Genomic DNA, 22,183 nt, shown 5'->3' on the forward strand with positions numbered 1-22,183 from the left:
TCACCCAACCATCCTCCCATCCATCCATCCATCCATCTGCTCATCTACCCACACATCTATCCATCCATCCATCTACCCATCCACCCGTTCATCCACCCATCCTGCCATCCATCCACCCATCCTCCCATCCATCCACCCACCCACACACCCAGCCATCTGCCCATCTGTCCATCCACCCAATCAATTATTTGTTCATCCATCTGTCTACCCATCCATCCACTCATCCATCCATCCTCCCACCCATCTACGCACCTATCCATCCACTCAGCCACCCATTCATTCATCCATCCTCCCATCCGTCCACTCACCCATCCATCTGTCCACCCACTCATCTATCCATCCTTCCATCCACCCATCCATCCTCGCATCCATCCATCCATCCATCCATCCATCTACTCATCTACCCATCCATCTACTCATCTGCCCATCCACCTATCTTCCCATCCATCCCTCCATCCACCCATCCATCCTCCCATCCATCCATTCATCCATCTACTCATCTACCCATCCATCTACTCATCTACCTGCCCATCTATCCCCACCCATCTACCCATCCACCCGTTCATCCACCCATCCATCCACCCACCCACACACCCAGCCATCTGCCCACCTGTCTATCCACTCAATCAACTGTCTGTTCATCCATCCATCTACCCATCCACCCATTCATCCACTCATCCATCCATCTACTTATCCATTCATCTACCCATCCATCTATTCACCATCCAGCCATCTACTCATATACCCATCCATCTATCCATCCACGCATCCTCCCATCCATCTACCCACCCACACATCCATCCATCTTCCTATCCATCCATTCATTAGTTAACTAGCATTTCATTGTAGCAGGCACTTTTATGTTTAACATCTCAGCTGTAGGAGGGACTAAAGGAATTAATATTTAAATGTGAGGGGCTGATAACAGCCATCAGACCTCCAGTGAACCAAAGGACCTGATCTCCCACATTTCAGCACCAGGTCATCTGGGGAGAGATTGTCTAGCCTTGCGTTTAGATGGCAGCCACTCCTATAACAAAGCTCCTAGAGAAGACTTCAGGCTGTGATGAAATGGGAGCAGAACATTGTGGGGCCAGGAGTCTTGGGAGGCCTCAGCAGCAGGGAGCTGAGCTGGCTCTGCCAAAGGAGTGGTGTCCACCTTGTGTGGACACCCCCGTGGGAGGGGTGAGAGCAGAGGACGTGAGAGACACTGTTCCCTGATAGCTGGTGTCTGGCAGAGCTCTGGCCCATAGCCAGATGCTCGGCAGACTTGAGACTGTCACCAGACAGAGGAAACCGAGATCCAGAGAGGGGAGGTGACTTGGCCAAGGTCACACAGCCTTGCTGCCATGTGTGTGGACTTGTCAGGCACAGCTGGTTTGAACTCTGAACCTCACTGACCTACCTGTGAATAGGAAATCTCACCTCCCTCTTGGAGTGTGCTCCATGAAAGATGCCAAAGGGCGTTGTGAACCACTCAGCCCCGGACCTGGTGATGTGCTCGCCTGAAGGGCTGAAGGGCAGGGCAGGCCCCAGTCTCAGTTGAGAGGCTCCCCATGGCCTCAAATCCACCCCTGTGGCTTCCTGAGCTCTGGGCCTCATCTCCTGCCTGTCTAAGGTGAAGGCAGTGGCCCAAGGGGCAGAGGGCAGGAATCTGGCCCCAGGCTGCTTGGCCCTTCTTGTGTGCAGGGAGTCTGCACAGCCCCCTAGGTTGCTTCCTACAGATTCTGGCCCGAGTGTCACCCATTGTGGCTGGATTTGCCTCCTGCGTGGGTTTTGGAAGGAGGTCCCAGGAGTGTGACTCTCGCCATCTTCTTCTCGCCATCCCACTGGGGGCCCAGCCTCCCTGGGAGCCTGGAGCTTTACAGCCCTGGGGCCATACTCACCTCATTGCCGCTTTCATTGTGTTCCTGTCTACCCAGTTTCTTCTTGGCCATTGTAAAGAATTAAAACTCCCCAGAAAAATGGATGCTAGAAAAGGGACTTGTTCCCCAAGCCCCAGCCCAGAGATGTTGTTTTTTTGGCCATGCTGAGACCAGGGCCCAAACCCAGGTTCCCTGCAGCAGACATTGTCATATTTTGATGGTCTTGCTTCTGGAGGAGAGACTCGGGGCTGGGGGTGATTCTGCTGATAATAGTTAGCTTTCTTTCAAAAGCAAGAGTCTCCCGGCTCAGGGGTCCCTTATCCCCTGCTAGTCACCCCACATCCTTCAGACCTCTGACCTGGTAGCCTTGTCCTGCTTTCTGGAACAGCTGCAGGGAAGAGATGGGGCTATCCATAAAAAAGAAAAGCACGTTAAAAAAGCCTTGTTCCATGAAAAAGTCATGGCGAGGGGGTGGGGGATTGGCATTTATGGGTGGGAGGGGCAGGGTGACAGTGGCTGCAAGAGCAGGTGGACTGTGGGCCCTCCCCAGCTGCTGGGGCAGGGGCTGAAATGCAGTTCCGCCCCTCTCCCGGGAGCAGGCAGGTGGTGACGAAAAGGCCTGGGCTTCCCTGGACCACACTGCTGGGGCAGCGGTTGCGGGGTAGGAGTAGAGAGGAGGGGGGCCCCTCACCAGGATTGCTGTGATTGCACTAGGGCAAGAACAGAGCCAGTCAAGGCCAAACACCAAGCCTGGCTCTTCCCTTTGGTCCTGTGGGCCCCTGAGGCCCAAGGTCCTCATCTATAAAGTGAGGAATAGCAGCCCCATAGGCCACAGCAAAGGGCATGAGAGAGCAAAGGACAGGCTCCGCAGCGCAGGCCCCTGGAAGGCATTGAGCTGCTAGGGAGGAAGGCCTTTCCTTGCCCCTTCTAGGTTCTGGTTGGTCTAAGAGTTGACTAGACATGGAGAGATGAGCAAGAGAAATGAAATTTAATTACGTACATACAGGGCCTCTCTAAGCACATGGAGCCCCAGAACAAGTTAGGTAGTTGAGGGTTAGCCTTTCTAGAGGAGAAGGGGTAGGGTGGGGACTTCAGAGAGGAGGAAGGTTTCTAGGAAGTTGAAACGAGCAAATGTTTGGTAAACAAATGTCTGCTGGGCTGTGCAGTAACAGAGAGATGCAGAAGTCCTCTGTTCTATTATGTTTTTCTATAGCGGTGGGTCATCCTGCAACAGGTCCTCCTCCATCTGAGTTTTTTTTGGCCATGCTGAGTCTTCATTGCTGCAGGTGGGCTTTCTTTAGTTGTGGTGCCTGGAGGCTATTCTCGAGTTGCGGTGCACAGGCTTCTCACTGTGGTGGTTCACAGGCTCTAGGACACGTGGGGTTCAGTAGTTGCACCACATAGTAGGCGCTCAGTAGTTGCGGCTCAGTAGTTGCGGTTCACGGGCTCTAGAGCACAGGCTTGGTAATTGTGGTGCACGGGTTTAGTTGCCCAGTAGCATGTGGGATCTTCCTGGGCCAGGGATCGAACCACTGTCCCCTGCATTGCAAGGCAGATTCTTAACCACTGAACCACCAGGGAAGCCCTATCTAAGTTCTTTTAAGCAATTGGGGGAGGGTCAGAGTCTTTGGGCCTTGATTGTTTTTAGCTCAAAATAATCTTCAAGCCAAAGAGACATATTTGGGGTTGGCAAAGTTTGCTCCCCTACACAGCTGACATCACTTATTTCCTCATCCCTCTTCCTAACTCAGGTTTTGGTGTCCTCATGTCCTTGTCTGCATGCCTAGCTGCCCAGAGCTGGCTAGCTCCATGGGTCTCATGCAGATCAGGAGAATGTCTGGGCTGGGAGAGAGGCAGGGCATGTTCATCCTGTGAGAGGGGGCTGGCTTCCTGGGAGACCATGGCGGATCGAGCTCAGCACAGGATGCAGGCACTTGGGTCTCATTTTCTCTCACCCTTGTGGGCCTAGCAGCACTCACTCTCCAGGGGTTTTTCTCTGGTTACCTGGAGGTCAGTACTGGATCTTGGCAGTGGTTTTCTGTGCAGTTTCAGAAGCACAGAGCACGTGTCCACAAAGTTGGAAGCAGAGAGCGTGAGCTGGCATGTGGTGGGGTTTAGTCATAATGATGAAGACATTACTTAATGACAAGACAAACTTGTCTTCATTTCTAGGGAACTAGCTCGTGGTAAGCTGTGATGGCAGAAAGATAAGTGCAACTGATTCAACTATTCAAAATAGCAAGGAATCAGTTCTTTCTAACATGTTTCCCATGTGGATTAATTTCTCCTGGAAAATGAAAACATCTCCCCTAGCTAATTCCCTGCAGAGCAATTCCTGGGACACCTGGTTAGTTCCTGCAACTGGGCTGGAGCTGTAGAGACCACATAGGAAAGTGGTAATGGGGAAAGAGAGGTTCTAGATAAAATACTTGGCAAAAGTGGTAGAGATTACACCTGAGAAGTCTTTTTCAATGACAGGAACTAAATTGAACGCGAAAGTCAAGATTTTGAATATATTTGGGAACAAGCAAGCGCCAGGGACTTTTGTTGGTAGCTGCCAGCAGAAGGCTACAAGGGCAAGAAGGCTTGGGACTACTCCCCAGGCTTTGGAAAAGGATCCCAAAAATGCATTACTGGCACCTTGAATGAGAACCCAGAAGCTTAAGTCTTTTCCCAGGGAGGGGTAAGTCATTCCATCCTCATTGTGTAAACTAAAGATCTCTGGTCCTCCCCTAAGACTAAGACTTCAGCTTTTGGTTTTAGACCAAGCAAACCCCCAGGAAGGAGTGGGTACCTGCAGAGCAGTCTTTGGTCATTTATTCCTGCATGCAAATGAGCCCCTGAGACCTGTTCCTGAGAAGAGGATGAGGTAGCAGCAAGCGCAGGGCATTGAGAGCTGAGGAAACAGAGAGAGGAAAGATGATGTGAATGCTGGAGATGAACCCTTGTTTGATTTTGCTTTTACAGTAGATTCTTCCTGTAACCTTCAATAGGTGAGAATGGCTCTTCACCGTCTACAGCTCAGTGGTTCCCCTCTTTTTCTAGTGGAAGTGGTCACCAAGTATCAAGGGCCCACCGGGATGCTGTCAAACTCTTTCTAATACCATCTATTTATGTAACACGGCAGCTTATGGAAGTAAGTTTTCTTCTGGCTTATATTCTAGGAAATAGGCCGGCTGCTCGATCCACAGCCTCCCACCTTCTGCCTGGCTTTTGAGCACCCGTCTCCCTGGGGTCAAGACGTCTCTGGGGGTCCCAACTTCCAGCCTTGCCTCTGCTTTTTCTGGGAGTTGGCAGGAGGATCTTCTTTTTAGTCTTCACTGCTTTTGCCCCCTTCCTCCTTCGGTCTCCCCAAGTCTCCTGAGGGCAGATTTCTCTTCCCACCTCTGGCCCTGTGGACCTCACTTTGTTTGGACCCCTGTAACAGCCTTCTAACCCCCATGCCCACATCTGCTCCTTATAGCCCATCCTCTACACAGTAGTGAGAGTGGTCTCTCCAGAATCTAAATCAAAGCATGTCACCCTCTGGGCTTGAAACTCCTCAGTGGCTTCATGTCACAGTTGGAATAAATTCAGTCTCCGTGTAACCTGGCGCCCCTGCCTCCCTCTGCCCTCTCACGTGGTCTCACTTCCCTCCTGGCCCACGGCTTTCTCTCCACCCTCCCGTCTGTTGTCAAAAGGACCACACTTTTTTCTGCCTTAGGAGTTTGTGTAGCTTATTACTCTCAAAACAGTTTCTCCTTCCCCTCACTCCCAACCTTTCCTGGGATTGATTCCTTTGCATCCTTCAGGTCCTAGCTAAAATGTCACCTCCTGAGAGGAACTTTTCTTGATCACTCACTCTAAATTAGCGTTATTTAATTATCTAACTTGGCTTAGTATTTGGTTATCTAATTTAAATCAGAACTCTCTGGGATTCTCCAGTCGCTTGTCTGTTTACCGGTTCTCTCATCTGAGTCGTTCGCCAGTACACCCCAGCTTGGCACACATCAAGGCCTGGCATCAGTCAGAGGAGGCTAAGCTTTGCAGCCAACAAACACCCAGCAGCTCTCAGTGCCTTCAAGCCACAAAGGTTTATTTCTCAGCCACGCTAAATGTTCATTGCAGGTTGGGGTTGGGGGTCAGGGGGTGGGGCAGGGGCTGCTCTCATTGCAGGGGCCTGGGCTGATGGAGCAGCCACACTCCCAGACATTCCCAATGGCCATAGAGATGGGTCTCTCACTGAGAAATTCTCCAACCCAAATGATCTGTGTGCCACTTTCACTTCCAAATCACTGCGGAGAACTCGGGACATAGTGTCACTCAAGCACAGGGAGTTGGAAGGTCAAGCCTCCCCAGCACCTGGGAAGGAGAAGTGCAAATATACGTCAGACGGTGCTCAAGACTCACAACACTCAACTGATGCTTTTGGGCGGGGGGTGTGGGGGGTGGGAGAGCATCTAGAATGTTCTTTCTGTAGCTGAGAGTGACCTTTAGGGTCCTACTGGGGATCTTGTATCCCTGCTGTTCAGGCCCCTGGCGTGTGGGGAAGCAGGGTTCCCTCAGGAGAAGCTCAGCAGACAAGGGAATCCCCTGAGACCTGACAGGAATAGTCTCAGAGCTTCCAAGGCAGGTTACCTCTCAGAGCTCATCCCCGGTGGGACGTGTTCCCCGGCTGTGTCCTCTGTGAGACAGCTCTTCCTAAAGGGTCCTATAATAGCCTTGAGTGTACATCTTGGGGGAGAAGGCAATGGCAACCCACTCCAGTACTCTTGCCTGGAAAATCCCATGGACGGAGGAGCCTGGTAGGCTGCAGTCCATGGGGTCGCTATGAGTTGGACACTACTGAGCGACTTCCCTTTCACTTTTCACTTTCATGCATTGGAGAAGGAAATGGCAACCCACTCCAGTGTTCTTGCCTGGAGAATCCCAGGGACGGGGGAGCCTGGTGGGCTGCCATCTATGGGGTCACACAGAGTCAGACACGACTGAAATGACTTAGTAGTAGTACATCTTGGCCTTTGGTGGCCATCACGGTTGAAGCTAATGTTTGTTAAGCACTCATCAAGTACCTGGCACTGCACTGAGAGCTGTACAAGTAATCACATTTATATCCTCACATCTGCAGGGTGCAGAGGCTAACTTCCTAATTACGTCACTGCTAGTTCTGTGATAGAGCTTTCCTCTGAATCTATGCTTCCTGATTCTAAACCTGTGCACTTAGTCATTACTTTATAGGAAAAGTTTGCGTCTCATTCCCCTTCTAGGTTATAAATACTAGACAGCTTCTGTTTTTAAAAATTTTTTATTTTAAAATTTATTTTATTGAAGGATAGTTGATTTACAACGTTGTTTTAATTTCTACGTACAGCAAACTGACTCAGTTATGCAGGTATATACATTTTCTTTCGTATTCTTTTCCATTATGGTTTATCACACGATATTGACTATAGTTCCCTTGCTATACAGCAGGACCTTTGCTGTTTATCCATTCTGTATATAATTCTTTGCATCTGCTAACCCCAAACTCCCACTCTATCCCCTTGGCAACCACAAGTCTGTTCTCTATGTCTGTTTCTGTTCAATTGTGTCACAAATTTAGATTCCACATATAAAAGTGATATCATATGGCATTTGTCTTTGACTTACTTCACTTAGTATTATCATCTTTATCCTTTTTGAGAAGTCTCCTACCTTATCCCTCATAGCATCCAGCAGAATTTCTGTCATATAATGAGCAGGCAATATAAGACTTTATGGAGAAGGAAATGGCAACCCACTCCAGTATTCTTGCCTGGAGAATTCCATGGACAGAAGAGCCTGGTGGGCTACAGTCCATGGGGGTCACAAAGAGTTGGACACGACTGAGCAACACACACACACACATATAAGACTAATGTGTATGAGAAGGACAAAACAGACTACTTAAGATAGTAGGGTAACACTAGGATATTCTCGTGACGTTTTGTTGTTGTTGTTAAGCCCCTTAAAGACTAAGTAAAAGCTTCTGTGCTTTTTGCTTCAGCTCTTGGTAGACTGCCTGAATCTTTTTGTTGCTTATACATAGCAATTTAATCACAGCACAAAGCCTCTCATAATACACACAGCACCCTGATGTATAATTATCAGTAAGGAAAGAATTAATTATACCGATGCTAGCTACTGTGTATATCAAATTGAACAAGAGATAGTTTCCATCCCTAGAGATTATGGATCAGATAGTCGCTCAGTCCTATCCGACTCTTTGCGACCCCATGAATCGCAGCACGCCAGGCCTCCCTATCCATCACCAACTCCCGGAGTTCACTGAGACTCACGTCCATCGAGTCAGTGATGCCATCCAGCCATCTCATCCTCTGTCGTCCCCTTCTCCTCTTGCCCCCAATCCCTCCCAGCATCAGAGTCTTTTCCAATGAGTCAACTCTTCGCATGAGGTGGCCAAAGTACTGGAGTTTCAGCTTTAGCATCAGTCCTTCCAAAGAAATCCCAGGGCTGATCTCCTTCAGAATGGACTGGTTGGATCTCCTTGCAGTCCAAGGGACTCTCAAGAGTCTTCTCCTACACCACAGTTCAAAAGCATCAATTCTTCGGCGCTCAGCCTTCTTCACAGTCCAACTCTCACATCCATACATGACCACAGGAAAAACCATAGCTTTGACTAGACGAACCTTTAAGCGGTCATTTAAACAATTAATTGCCATAGGGTGTGTGATGGACATTCCGTGAGGTTTTTGTGGGACCAGTGGGGCCAAAAATCCTACGGAGGCAAGTGGAGTGAGGGTAGGACTCAGCTCTAGGAATGGGCGGTTAGGAAAATCAACCCAAACCCTATTTGGATCGAAAGAACAAGTTCCCCGGCTTTGGAGGACCTTAACGGGACATACTGTGGGTGGAAAACCTATCGGCCCACTGAACTTGCTGCATCAAGGCTACGGCTGGGGTGAGGATTCCAGCCTCTGTACGTCACCTGGGCCAAGTTATTGCTGGCACCGACAGCCGCATTACTGCTAATGGGGTGTTATCAGACTGGCGAGTCCCGGCGGCAGGCGGAGGTCCCGGCTAGGGATGCCCTGGTCCGCGCGTCCCGTGCCGCTGCATCGTGATTTACTTTGGTTTCTCTATATCAGGCCTGACCTTCCCTTATGCTTTCCAGGGCTCTGGCCTCGCCCTGACCTAAACCCACGGCGGGAACACCCTGGCCACCACACCCAGCGTCCCCAGACCTGCTGGGATTCCTTCACCTCAGCAGCGGTCACGTGCAGCGCGTCCGCCCCGGACAGGAAGAAGCGGAGGTGGGCGTGGCCAGGGTGTCGAGCCCGCCCTTCCCGCCCTAGGCTTGCAAGTTCCGCTTCAGATTGGCTACGACGTTCGCGAGGGGCGCGGCCTCCGGGGGGGCGGGCAGGAGCGGAAGGCAGGGCGCGCTCTGGAGGGGCGGGGTTGCCTAGGCGACGCCGGGCTCGCGCGGCTCAGGGGTGGGGAAGCCGGCAGGCTGCTCAATGACAAATCGGCGGGGCACGGCTGGGGTCCGGCCCCCAGAGGAGGCGAAGAAGCGGGCGGAGCCGGTTTAAGGGCAGGGGCGGGTGCGGACGGCCAGGCGGCGCGGGACGGGTCCCAGGTAAGGGTGTCCGCGCTCCAGGGGGCCCCCCCTCAGGCGAAGTGGGGCGCGCGCGGGGAGCGGGTGCGCGTCCCGGGCCAGTGGCCTCTACTCCCAGTTCCGCGCAGGTCTGTGGCCCAAGGGCGACCTGGCGGTGGCGGCCCTACTCGGACGAGGATTGGGGTGGGTATCCTCCCAGACCCGCTTGGGGCCGAGGAAAAAGGGGCGGCGCCCCGCCTTTCCCCCCCTCCCCCCAACCCCCGAGCCTGCCGCTTCTTCCCTTTTCCTGCAAGTGGCCTCTGCCTCCATTTCCTGCCCTTCGGGCCTCCTGCCAAGGATGGTCCACTTCCTCAGGCCCTTAGTCGCTGCTGTCGTCTGGGCGAGTCTGTGAATGTTGCAAAAACTTGTTAGTGCTTTAGGAACTTGGCCGTGGACTGACCCGGGGCCGCTCTTCGGAAGTCGTGTGGTCTCTTTGCGGACTTGGTTTGGTCCTGTGTTGCAGACGAGCTTGAGTTTGCCCCGACCCGTGGCTCCTTCCCGAGAGGGGCCGGCGTTGGGCGGCTTCTCCTCGGGCGCACCTGAACCTGCCCGCGCTTCTCTTCTCGCCCCAGGTAGGTCTAGGAGGTCATCCGTGGTAGATTCAGACGGCTAGGGGCAGCAACAGCTGCGCCCAGGCTCGTATCCGTGTTCGTTTTCAGGTAAATCTAGAAACGATGAACTTCGTTGCTTTCAGGTGATTCTTGTGGAGAGAAGCTCTCCTGTCTGGCGGACTCATTTAGAATTGCCAGTGAGGGAGACTTGGCTGATTGCTCTTATTGGAGTTATCTGTGACTTGGTTTCAACTTTCGTAGAACAGGGAACTTTCTACTTTGTCCTGGTCTCCTAACCTCATTTGGGGCGGAGCGGGGGGGAGGATTAGGTTTTGAGGATGGGTAGTGGGTACTAATGATCGGAGGGGATAGGGTATCTTTTCAGTGGGTTAATGACCCATGTTATAAGCACGACAGTAAGATTCTTGGATGTAAGAATTCAAACAATTTAAGGCAATGGTCCTTCAACCTGGAGCAGTATCATTGGAATATCAGATATGGGCTGAGCATGAAAGGTAGCATTGAAAATTGGGAAGAACAGGAGGGTCCAGATTCTGAAACTTGATTCGCTGTGTGATCTTGAGCAGGGCTTTGCCCTTCTCTGTGCTGCAGAGTCCACAGCTGTGAAAAGGTGATAATAGCTGACCTACTTGTTAGTATTAAACAAAGTAAGGAATGTTTGAGGTGCTGTTTGAGGTGCTATTTGTGGTAGTGGGGGTAGATGGTTGTTGGGGTGGGAAAAAGGCCACGGACACACATCTCTTCTGTGTGGTTTCAGTTGGGACAGGTAGTCTGTCTTCTGACCCCATCTGGGTCTTTCCTTCCTTTCTATTCATGTTATTTTCCCCTGGAAACAGTGGGTATTCTGATCTGAGATATGAGCAAGATTTCCCAACTATGCCAAAGGAGTAGAACCTTTCCCAAGATTTAGTGTGAAAAAGAGTGGAGGGGTAAGTTAATTAGACACTGTGTGTGTGTGTGTGTGTGTGTGGTGGGAGATATAGGACTGGACATCTAAAGATAGGAAAAGAGAATTAGAGCTGTAAATTTGGTTTCAGTGAGTCTTGGTAGAAGGTGGAAGAAATGTAAAAGTTCTGATTTCTTGCCTTAATTCAAGGTTCTTGCCTTGGCCCAAGATTAGCTTGAGATGCTGGAAATTTTTAAATCACCCAGTTGAGACAATTCTTTGTGCTACATCACCCCATCCCACAATACTTCTTTGCATTCAGTTACTAAATTCTTATCCACTTAGTGGATTTGTGGATGTTAAAAACGTAATTGGAGCTCTTTTCTGAAAGCTAAATGTGGAGACAGTGTAACAACCTAGAAGGACAGTACTGAGTAGCCCAGGCAGCTGTAACTTGTCTCAGGGTGATAGCAAGAGGCCCACTTTTCACTGGCTCCAATTACAGATCGCCCTTGATTTAGGGTGAGGTATGTCCTGGTAAACGCATCATAGGTTACAAATATCGTAAGTCAAAGATATATTTATACACTTCTGAACCTCATCGCTTATTCTGGTCCACCTTAGACCTGCTCAGAGCACTCCTCAGCCTCCATTTGGAAAAAAATAACCTAACACAAAGCCTGTCTTGTAGTGTTGAATATCTCGTGTAACCTATTGAATTCTGTATTCAGAGTGGAAGGCAGACTGGCTTTGTGGGTTTGGAGGGTATGGACTGTTCTGTATCAGTTGTTCACCCTCATGATCCTATGTTGAATGGGGCTGTGGCCCATCATCACAGGAGAGGGTCTTTTTTTTTTTTATTGCAGTATAGTTGGTTTACAATGTTGTGTTGGTTTCAGGTATACAGCACAGTGATACATATGTATATACACACATAAAAAATATATACACATATATACATGCATATATGGAGAAGGGAATGGCTACCCACTCCAGTATTCTTGCCTAAGAATTCTACGGACAGAGGAGCCTGGTAGGCTACAGACTATGGGATTGCAAGAGTTGGACACAACTGAGCGGCTAACACACACATATACTTACATATATATATATATATATATATATATATATATACTCATCTTCAGATTTTTCCCATTAAAAGTTATTGCAAGATATTGGATATGTAAGTACCCTATGGTATACAGTAGGAGCTTGTTGTTTATCTGCTTTATATATAGTCGCGTATATATGTTAATCCCAACCTCCTAATTTGTCTCCCTTCCCCTCCCTCCCCTACCTCACCCTCCCTTTTGGTAACCATAAGTTTGTTTTCTATGTCTGTGGGTCTGTTTTGAATATAAGTTCATTTGTATTATTCTTTAAGATCCCCCCATAACTGATATCATGTGGTATTTGTCTTTTTCTGTCTGTCTTACTTCACTTAGTATGATAATCTCTAGGTTTGTCCATGTTGCTGCAAATGATGTTATTTCATTCTTTTTATGGCAGAGTAGTATTCCCCTGTATATATGTGCCACATCTGCTTTATCCATTCATTTTCCCATGGACATATAGCTTGTTTCCGTGCCTTGGCTATTGTTAATAGTGCTGCTGTGAACATAGGAGTGCCTGTATCTTTTTGAATTAGTTTTCTCTGGATATATGCCCAGGAGTGGGATTGCTGGATCATATGGTAGTTCTATTTTTAGCTTTTTAAGGAACCTCCATACAGTTTTCCATAGTGACTGCACCAATGTATGTGTATTCCCACCAACAGTGTAAGAGGGTTCCCTTTTCTCCACACCCTCTCCGGCATTTTATTATTTGTAGACTTTTAAATGATGGCCATTCTGACTGGTGTGAGATGATTGTAGCTTTGATTTGCATTTCTCTAATAATTAGCAATGTTGAGCATCTTTTCATGTGCTGGTTGGCCATCTGTATATCTTTTGGGGAGATATGTCTATATAGGTTGTCTGCACACAAGAGAGTATCTTACTGTATATTGCTAGCCCAGAAAAAGATCAAAATTCAAAATTTGAAGTATGGTTTCTACTGAACATATATTGCTTTTATACTGTCATAAAGTTGAGAAATCGTAGGTTACCTCCTAAGTTGGGGGCTGCCTGTACCTCTCAACAAACAGCCCATTGGATGTTTTTCTAAAGTGAATGCAAGTTGCTGAAGAGTCTGAGTGAAGGAGAACTGAGAAAGTACCAGAGAAAATGAAGCTGTTCTCACCATACCGGGAAGCCTGGGGGGAGGTGAGGAGGAGGAAGGAAACTGGTATTCATTAAGCATTAGCTGTCTGCTCACACAGACCCCCTGATCTGACTAATGGCAGCTGAGTATCTGGTCTTGGACACTTGACCATGAGCTGTCTCCTTTTGCTCCTCATTTTTTGGTTCCTGTGAATACAAATATGGGTGCGTATGTACATATTCTTGGATGGTCCAAAAAGTAGAGGGGCAAAGAAGGCAAGAGGACGTGGGAGCTTTTGGGTGGGTGAGAGTAGGAAGAATGGAAGAGAATGTGAATGCTGCTTGTCAAAGAGGGTGGGTGCTTGTGGTTACCATAGCAACTACAGAATGCAAGCCAGGTCTCAATTTCATGTTTATGTTACCCTTAAAAAAAAAAAAGCAAGTGCTTGTCGTTTTCCTGGGTGTTCTCTGTTACTGCTATAGACAAATCTTTGAGTTTTTGCCATTAGAAAAATTGAAACCTAAATGCAGAAACAGGTGTTATTAATTGATAATTGTTAGGGACTTCCTTGGTGGTCCAGTGGTTAAGACTTATCCTTCCAATGCAGCTCCCCTGGTTGGGGAGCTAAGATCTCACATGCTGCGTGGTCAAAAAGCCAAAACATAAAGTAGAAGCAATCTTGTAATAAATTCAATAAAGACTTTAAAATGGTCCACATTAAAAAAAAAACTTAAAAAAATAGGTAATTGCTAGTACGTTGTTGTTCTTTGTTGCTTTTGTCAGTGCCTTGTGGGCAATTTTAATATAGTATGTTTTAGGCCCACTGATTGGGAATTGACATACAGAATATTAAGTTTGATCTGATCCAAATTAAAATATTGATACTCCAAGCTATGTAATTTTGCTTGGTATATGAGTTGAAGGAAATAGAGTAGTTTGGCCTTGTGTAACTGCCTACCTCTAAAGTTTATCTTTTGAATGAATTTTCTAGTGCTGTGTAATAAATTGCCCCAAATTTAGCAGCTTGAAACAACAGACATTCATAATTATACAGTTTCTGGAATCTGGGAACAGCCTGGCTGGGTGCTTTTGTTCCGAGTCTCTGCCGAGGTTGTGGTCACTGCCCCAGGGTGGGGCACTCACATGGCTGTTGGGTGGAGGCCTCACTCCTTACCACGTGGCCGCCCTACAGGACTCTTCACAACTTGGGAGCTTGCTCACTTTCTCCTGAGAGCAGGTGATCTGAGAGGGAAAGGGAGGATGATCAGGCTGGAAAGTGTGGTAACCTGGTACCTAATCTGGAAGTATACCATCGCTTCTGCCAGCCACAGACCAGCCCGGTGCATTGTGGGAGTGGACTGCCCTTTGGAAGCTTAAGGACCATTAGCATTCTTGGACACCAGCTACAATGGTTTCTTTTTGAAGGTTTTGTTTCATGTGCTTCCTGAAGTCTGTACCACAGGAGATTAAAATGCAGCTGGATTACTATTCTAGAACTTTTAATGTTATACTTGAAACTTTATGTTCTTTCTTCTTGTCCTTCATAGTCAGATGCTAGGATTGATTAGCCAAATATTCAGTAGCTTTGGAAATTAGAAATTAAAATCTTGCTAGTTCCTAAACCAAATGGAACAGCTGAGGTTCTTTTTTTTTTTAACCCTAAAACAAATTGGTTAAAAATGATTGCCAAAATGATCTCCTTGATGAACAGCATAAAATTAGTCATTAATCATCTGTGTATTTTTTAAACATAAAACTCACTGGCAAAGTAGCTGAAAAAGTCTCAGAGAACTTGGGTGATTGTGTACAAGGCTGTTTATTAAACACTTCTTCCTACCCTTACATATGTGTGAAACTTTCCACAATAAAAAGTTGTTTTTTTTTTTAAAGGGGGGAGGGAAGAGGCAAAATCACAAGAAAAAGTGCTTATAGAGCCCTGACACTAAGACTGATAAATAAACTATGGCATTCCAGGGTAAAAAAAAAAAAAAAGCCACTCTTCCAATTACCTTAAATCTTTGGACAGTATTTGCCTAGCAATTCTTCATTTCTCTCTGAAACCCTGTGGTTGCTCTGCTGAATTGTGTTCAGCTCATTGTGACCCCAGGGACTGTAGCCAGCTGGGTTCTTCTGTCTATGGAATTTTCCAGGCAAGAATACTGGAGCAGGTTGCCATTTCCTCCTCTGGGGAATTTTTCCCTACCCAGGGATTGAACTCGTGTCTCCTTCGATTCCTGCATTCACAGGTGGATTCTTTACCTACTGAGCCATTTGGGAAGCCTAACACATTTTAATTATCCACCTGGAAAGAAGGGCCTCATTCTTTTAGTTTCTCAGTGAAATCTTTCTGGAGTGTCTGTATGTGGAGACAAGGATTTAGGGACCCCGATCCAGAAGCCTGAGTCAATGATCTGCAGATTTTTCCTGTCTTTAAAAATTCTATGATTCTAATGCTTTCATGTGACAAATATCCTTTGACTCAAGCATATTTATAACAAGAAGCTTCATAAATCATGTTAAACTGTAATTTCAGAAAATGAAGTCCTCTGAGAATTGCTTTTGTTCATTCCAACCTAGTTCAAGGCTGTTAAGAGTCACCAGGAGGCAGACTGGAGAAGTCAGCACAATTTGCCTTTCCTTTATTCCTGTTTTTGGCCCCTTTCCCATCCGCTGCCCTAATTTATGAGCTAGTATCTTCATCTCCTCTTATCCTGCCTCTCCCATCATCCCCCTCCTTCCTCCCACCCCCTTCCGCTAGTAAAAACAGGAAAAGATCTGTGGCCAGTCATTTACTGTGCATGAGTTGATCCCATCATAGGGATGGATGGATTTCAGCCAGAGGGGTACCTCTGCTCACCCTCGCATATTAAACCTTTTAAAAATCTCAAGTTGTATATATTCATTCATTAACTGTGCCATTTTTTAACTCCTAAAAGGGTTCTACACCCAATTCCAATGTGGGTTGTGTGTGGGGTCACATCACTGAGGAATTCTCTGACCCCAGCAGGGTGTCCTGCAGATCAACTCACCCGTGACACTCGCTACCCAGAGGCAGCATCAGACACCACAAGTCAAGGACTCAGTCCCACAGGACGGGCCCCATTTCATAGTCACAGGTCCAGGCTGTGTATCTGCCCAACCGCCTACAACTTGGAGGTACCCACAACACCCTGACTGGATTTCACATGCCAGTCACAAGCCCAGTCATCATCTGTACGCCTGACCCACTGGCTTTTGACTACAGGGTCTCAAAACCCTCTGCTTGGGTTTGGTTAATTTGCTGAAGTGGCCCACAGAACTCAGCAGACCCGTTTAATCACTAAATTACCACTTTATCACAGAGGATATTAGCAAGTATGAATCAGCAGCCAAGTGAAGAGGTTCACAGGACAGGGTCCTCGTGGAGTTTGGAGGCTCCCATGGTCACTTGCTCCGCTACCTGGAAATTCCCCTGACCTCACCTTTTGGGTTTTTATCAAGGTCCTGTTCCATAAGCATGGCTCATCACATCATCAACTGCTGGTGGTAGATTCAGCCTCCAACCCCCGCCTCCCCAGAAATCAGCGGGTGGGGCTGAAGGTTCCAACCATCTTTGCAAGGTCAGTTCCCCTGGTGTCCTGAGGTGGAGCACCAAAATCAGCTTGTAGGTGTGCCCCAGTTGTGGTCCTAAGGGACTTGTTGGTGAACAATGAGGTGATCATTTCACCTTTATACCTCTGAGTTGGTTTCAGGAACTGAGGACAGGACCAGACATAACAACAGATGCTCCCCCTGCTCTCATCACTCAGGAAATTCCAAGAGTCAGAGCGGTGAGCCAGAAACTGTGGACAAAGACCAGCTGCACATGAGCATGGGTTTCCCTGGTGGCTCGTTGGCAAAGAATCTGCCTGCAGTGCAGGAGACCCAGCTTTGATCCTGGGTCAGGGAGATCCCCTGGAGGAGGGAATGGCAACCCACTCCAGTATTCGTCCCTAGAAAAACTCGGCGCCTATCGAGCTACAATCCATGGGGTCGCAAAGAGTTGGATACCACTGAGTGACTAACACTTTCACACATGAGCACTTTAATTAGGTTATCTGAAGGACCAAATATATATCCTTTATGCTATGCTATGCTATACTATGTCACTTCAGTTGTGTCCGACTCTGTATGACCCCATAGACGGTAGCCTACCAGGCTCCCCCGTCCCTGGGATTCTCCAGGCAAGAACTCTGGAGTGGGTTGCCATTTCCTTCTCCAATGCATGAAAGTGAAAAGTGAAAGTGAAGTCGCTCAGTCGTGTCCGACTCTTAACGACCCCATGGACTGCAGCCCACCAGGCTCCTCTGTCCATGGAATTTTCCAGGCAAGAGTACTGGAGTGGGGTGCCATTGCCTTCTCCGATATCCTTTATAACTCACATATCATAACCTCCTAAGTAGTTCTAAAGTCTGGTCACCTTTCCTGTGTCTACTGTCGTTCCCTCAGGTCAGGCCTTCTGGCCCCACCCTGCCCCTCCTCATCAACTCTGGGCCCCTCTGCTTTTCTACACTATAGCTACAAGGACCTCAACAGGCAAGTCTAATCGTGTCACCCATTTGCTTGTAACACTTGGAAGGCTTTTCTGTGCTCTCCGCAGAAGGTCTAACATCTCTAAACTGCTGAGCCCCTGGTCCCGCTTTCCTGTGCAGCTTCATCTCATGCCGGGCTCCGCCTTTCCCTTTCTGCTCCAGGTAGCCCTGAGGGCCTTTCTTCAGTTTCCTGACAGTACTGTGTGTCTTCTTGCTTCTGGTCCCCCTAAAAGCAGGATGAGAAGTGTAGAGTATGTGAGAGGGATCCTGCAGGGCAGCACTTGGCAGACCCTGCAAACTGGAAGAAGGCACACCGGCCGGAAGGTGCCTCCCGGTCTTGGGGGCCTGGTGGGTGGAGAGTTTGGATTTCATTCACACTGAGCCATTAAAGGGCTGTGGACACACAGCAGGGACTGCATGAAGATGTTGCAGAGGGCTGAAGTGGCGATGAGAGGTCAACTGGGAGGTTGTGACTGGTCAGTAGTTGGTGGGCGGGCCGGGCTGTGGCAGAGGAGGTAGAGGAAGCAGGTGGCTTTGGAGGTGGAGTCAGTAGAACTGGTCATGAATTCAATTGGGGAAGGAGCAAGGGGACTCAAAGGTGACTCTCATATATTTGGCTTTAATGATGAGACCTGGATATGATTGGATATGGGGAATGGAGGAGGAGTAGGTTTTAACATGGCAGGGAAGCAAGAGTTGTACTTTGAGAAAGTTTGAGATTCTTGTGAGACACCCTCCCTGGGAGAGGCAGCACAAGGCAGAGGGGAGTGAGTGAGTCTGGAGGTCAGGAGCGCACTCCGGCCCGTGTTCTGAGAGTGTGGGGCTGCCAATGAAGCTGCTGAGACAAATGGGATCCCTGAGGGGAGAGTCTAAGAGAGGTGAGGGGGAGCCTGAGCTCTGGGGGCAACTAACACTAGGAAGCCAGGTAGGGAAGGAACGCCTGGTAGGAGCCTCTGCCGGTGCCACTGCTGCCAGAGGAACAGCAGGTGCCATGAGAGGTGCAGGGTGCAGAGGCCTGAGGGAGACGGAGAGGGACCTATGGGTGGTCCACTAGGGGCCTTCCCCTTCTGGGCACAGTTTTGTTCCAGTTGCTACAGCTCATTTTAAAAGAACTGGAGAGGATTGGTGAGGAGGAAGGAATGCTTTGATTGGAGTTTGCAATGTGGAGTTTATTGGTGACCTTGATGGGACGGGTCTCCTTGAAGCTCTGCTGGGGTGGATTAGAAGGGATTTCATACATGAAGGTGTGAGGGAAGAAACACTGGACTCTGCTATTCAGAGTGGGGTCTGGGGCTGGAGCAGTGTCTCGGGGGGCGAGCAGTACAGAAGCCTGGGCTCCACCCCAGACCTGCTGCATCCGATGTGCCTTTGAACAAGATTTCCTGGTAATTTGCCTGGGAGGCACCGGTCCAGATAACCAGGCCTACAGAGAACTTGTGTCACTGCCTAGAGGGACAGATGGGGACCAAGGGGTGTGTTTAGGATGCAGGTTAAACAGAATGTGTGTGTGTGCTGTTGGAGAGGACCCCATAGGGAGTAAAGGCTGATTAATGATGCAGAAGAAAGAGGATGACCGCAGAATGACGTTCTTGGGCATGGGGGTGGGGCAGCACAGTGTCCAAAATCTGTGCAAGGCTGGCCTCTGCTGAGAGCAGGAGATGAGGAGGGGGCAGGCACAGGTACTGGTAGATTTGGAGGTGAGCAGTGGCCTCTGTCTGAGGAGATACAGTAAGGTCACTGGTGGAAAGCTAGCATGGGAGGGCCTGGGGAGCCTCGCAGGGAGATTTCTGGGAGTGTAGAGTGAATGCTGGCTCCTGGTGTGTGATCATAAACACACTGAAGGTGACGCTTCCTAAGGCTGGCTGAGTGACTTTCTTTCCCGCTCCAGCAACATTTGCACACCAGGCGCAGGTGCTGGGAAGGGTCGGGAGCTGGGGGAGGGAGGAGACCATATTTGCAGGAGGGACTTGGCACCTCAAGCCGGGGAAAGAGGAGAATGGGCCCATGGTGGAGTGGGGCACCTGGGGAAGCTGCAGGAGTCCAGCGCGCCCGAGTTCAGAGATGGAGGTGGCTGCCGGCAGGCACATGAGCCGGTGAGCTAGTAGGTAGAGGCTGGGGCGGGACGGTTAGAGGAGAGGACACTGACGATGGCGATGCCCGGCCATGGGGTAGCTTTGGCTCCTTGGCTAATTTCTCTCTCAAGATTTTTCTAGGATATCAGAGGGATATTCAGAAAGCAAAGTGCTTACTGAGAGCCAGGTATCATGATAGGTGTTTTCTCGTTTTTTGTTTTTTTTTTTAATTTTTTTTTTTTCTCGTTTTTTTCATAATGACCCTGAGGATACAGATCTCCTGTGTATTTTATGCATCAGACTGAGGCTGAAAAAGGCAACTTAACCAAGGTCATTAACTCCCTTGGGGCAGGCTTCAGACTTCAAGCTGAGCAGTTTTTTCTCCTGATCCACACTGCAGTTGGTATACAGCTACAACAACAACAAACAACAAAAAGACAATTTTGGTAAAATATACATAAAATTTACCATTTTAATAATTTTTACGTGTATAGTTCAGTGGCATTAAGTACATCATATTGTTGTACAGTCATCAACAGTATTCTGTCTCCTAAAATTTCTGTCATCCCTTTCTGAAACTTCAGTCACTCAGTCGTGTCCGACTCCTTGCAACCCCATGGACCGCAGCACGCCAGGCCTCCCTGTCCATCACCAACTCCCGGAGTCCACCCAAACTCATGTCCATTGAATCAGTGATGCCATCCAACCATCTCATCCTCTGTCGTCCCCTTCTCCTCCCGCCTTCAGTCTTTCCCAGCATCAGGGTCTTTTCTAATGAGTCGGTTCTTCGCATCAGGTAGCCAAAGTATTGGATTTTCAGCTTCAACATCAGTCCTTCTAAGAACACTCAGGACTTATCTCCTTTAGGATGGACTGGTTGGATCTCCTTGCAGTCCAAGGGACTCTCAAGGGTCTTCTCCAACACCACAGTTCCAAAGCATCAATTCTTCAGCGCTCAGCTTTCTTTATAGTCCAACTCTCACATCCATACATGACTACTGGAAAAACCATAGCCTTGACTTGGTGCCCATTAAACACTCGCCCCATCCTCCCTGGCCCCCAGTCTGGCCCCCACTAGTTTACTTTTCATTACTATGAACCTGACTATCCCAGGGACTGTACATTTCCTCCCAGGTGTTTGTTTCAGAGCTTGTACTCTCGTTGCCTGTGCATTTCTGCCGCTCATTGAGCTTTCTGATTCATCGATTCCAGGATTTCACACCATGTTTGCAGGTCTCTTTTGCCCCACCCCAGTCCACTAAAGAAGCCACACAGTGTCGGGCTCAGAGTGGGGACCCTGAGGCAGGACAGTGGGCAGCTATTCCCAGCCCTGCACTGACCAGTTAAGAGACCTTCCAGGTCACACAGCTCTGCTTGTGTGCATGTGATGTGCCAGTAGATGATGCAGAAGTGGAAACTGTGGTAGCACACCTCTCAACAGGGTCTTACTGGGATACATCATTCAGGACAGGGCCATGTATGCTAGTTCCGGACTTGACATTCAGCCATCAGGAAGTGAAGTAGCTTTCCTGACTCCCTTGCAGTTAGAAGGAATTTAAGTCTGTCTAAATAGGTGGCCTTCATCAAGGCCTGTGAGATCCCCAGATTCTACTGGGAGTGAGGGTCTTGTAGGAGAGGTCTTTACTTCAGAAGTGATTACACATTCTTTAAAAAAAATCAGAGCTTGAAAATTACCTCCTCTTGTTCCTTGCTTTGCTTGTAGTTCACGAATGTCACCCTTTAAGCGAGTTAACTTTTCAGATCTTACTAGTTACCACTTGTCCTTTTGAGGACTCTCAACCTAGAGGGAGAACTTGCTCTTTTTTAATCAAGGACTGAGCATCTGAGCATCTCCTAAGTGTCAGGCACACGGCAGCTCTCAGTGTAGTGGGAGGGACAGACCTCATTCAGGAGGAAAACACTGTTCATCTCAGTGCAGCTGTGGGTAGTGGTGGTGGGTATGGGAGCCCACATGGACTGGACGGGTCAGCTACACTGGGGTGTGGGGCCCAGGGAGGTGGTGGAGGAGATATTCAGGTGGACCTTTCATCAAGAGGAAGGAATAACCTGTGCCTAGAGGTATAGACCAGAGGCTTCCAAGGAGCAACTCAGAGCTTTCGGTGGTTTTGTTTTAGTCAATTGAGTTTGTTTTTATTTAGTTTTGTTTGTTTGCCACTCCCCCTCCCCCCACCTTAGGCAGGAAAACAGATTAGAGATATGCTTTAGGCAACAGAAACACCTAAAAGAAATTTCCTTAGGCACAGGGGAGCACTAATTTGTTTTGCAGACCTAATTTCAGGAAAAAAAAAAAAAAATGCAAAAAATTGGAAAGGAACTTTGATCATTTAATTCAGCTTCCGTATTTTCATAGGAATGGAAACTGAGTCTATCTGTATGAGAAGATAAAAATATTCTGCTCCCTGG

At 48.5% G+C, this 22,183-nt stretch overlaps 1 protein-coding gene across 2 annotated transcripts in view; it reads left to right on the forward strand.

Annotated features, from left to right (window-relative positions):
- Positions 1-4,394: 4,394 nt before the first annotated feature.
- RALB (RAS like proto-oncogene B) overlaps positions 4,395-22,183 on the forward strand; it is a 53,832-nt gene continuing 36,043 nt past the window's right edge. The window contains exon 1 of one of the 2 annotated variants that reach the window (XM_055572917.1): positions 4,395-4,548. In XM_055572917.1, the coding sequence (XP_055428892.1) occupies positions 4,511-4,548 (38 nt within the window). In that variant the 5' untranslated portion in view covers positions 4,395-4,510. Of the gene's footprint in view, positions 4,549-9,303; positions 9,460-22,183 lie in introns of those variants that run through there. The other variant, XM_055572918.1, reaches the window with a different exon arrangement.

Source organism: Bubalus kerabau, chromosome 3, assembly GCF_029407905.1.
Source record: "Bubalus kerabau isolate K-KA32 ecotype Philippines breed swamp buffalo chromosome 3, PCC_UOA_SB_1v2, whole genome shotgun sequence".
NCBI lineage: Eukaryota > Metazoa > Chordata > Mammalia > Artiodactyla > Bovidae > Bubalus > Bubalus kerabau.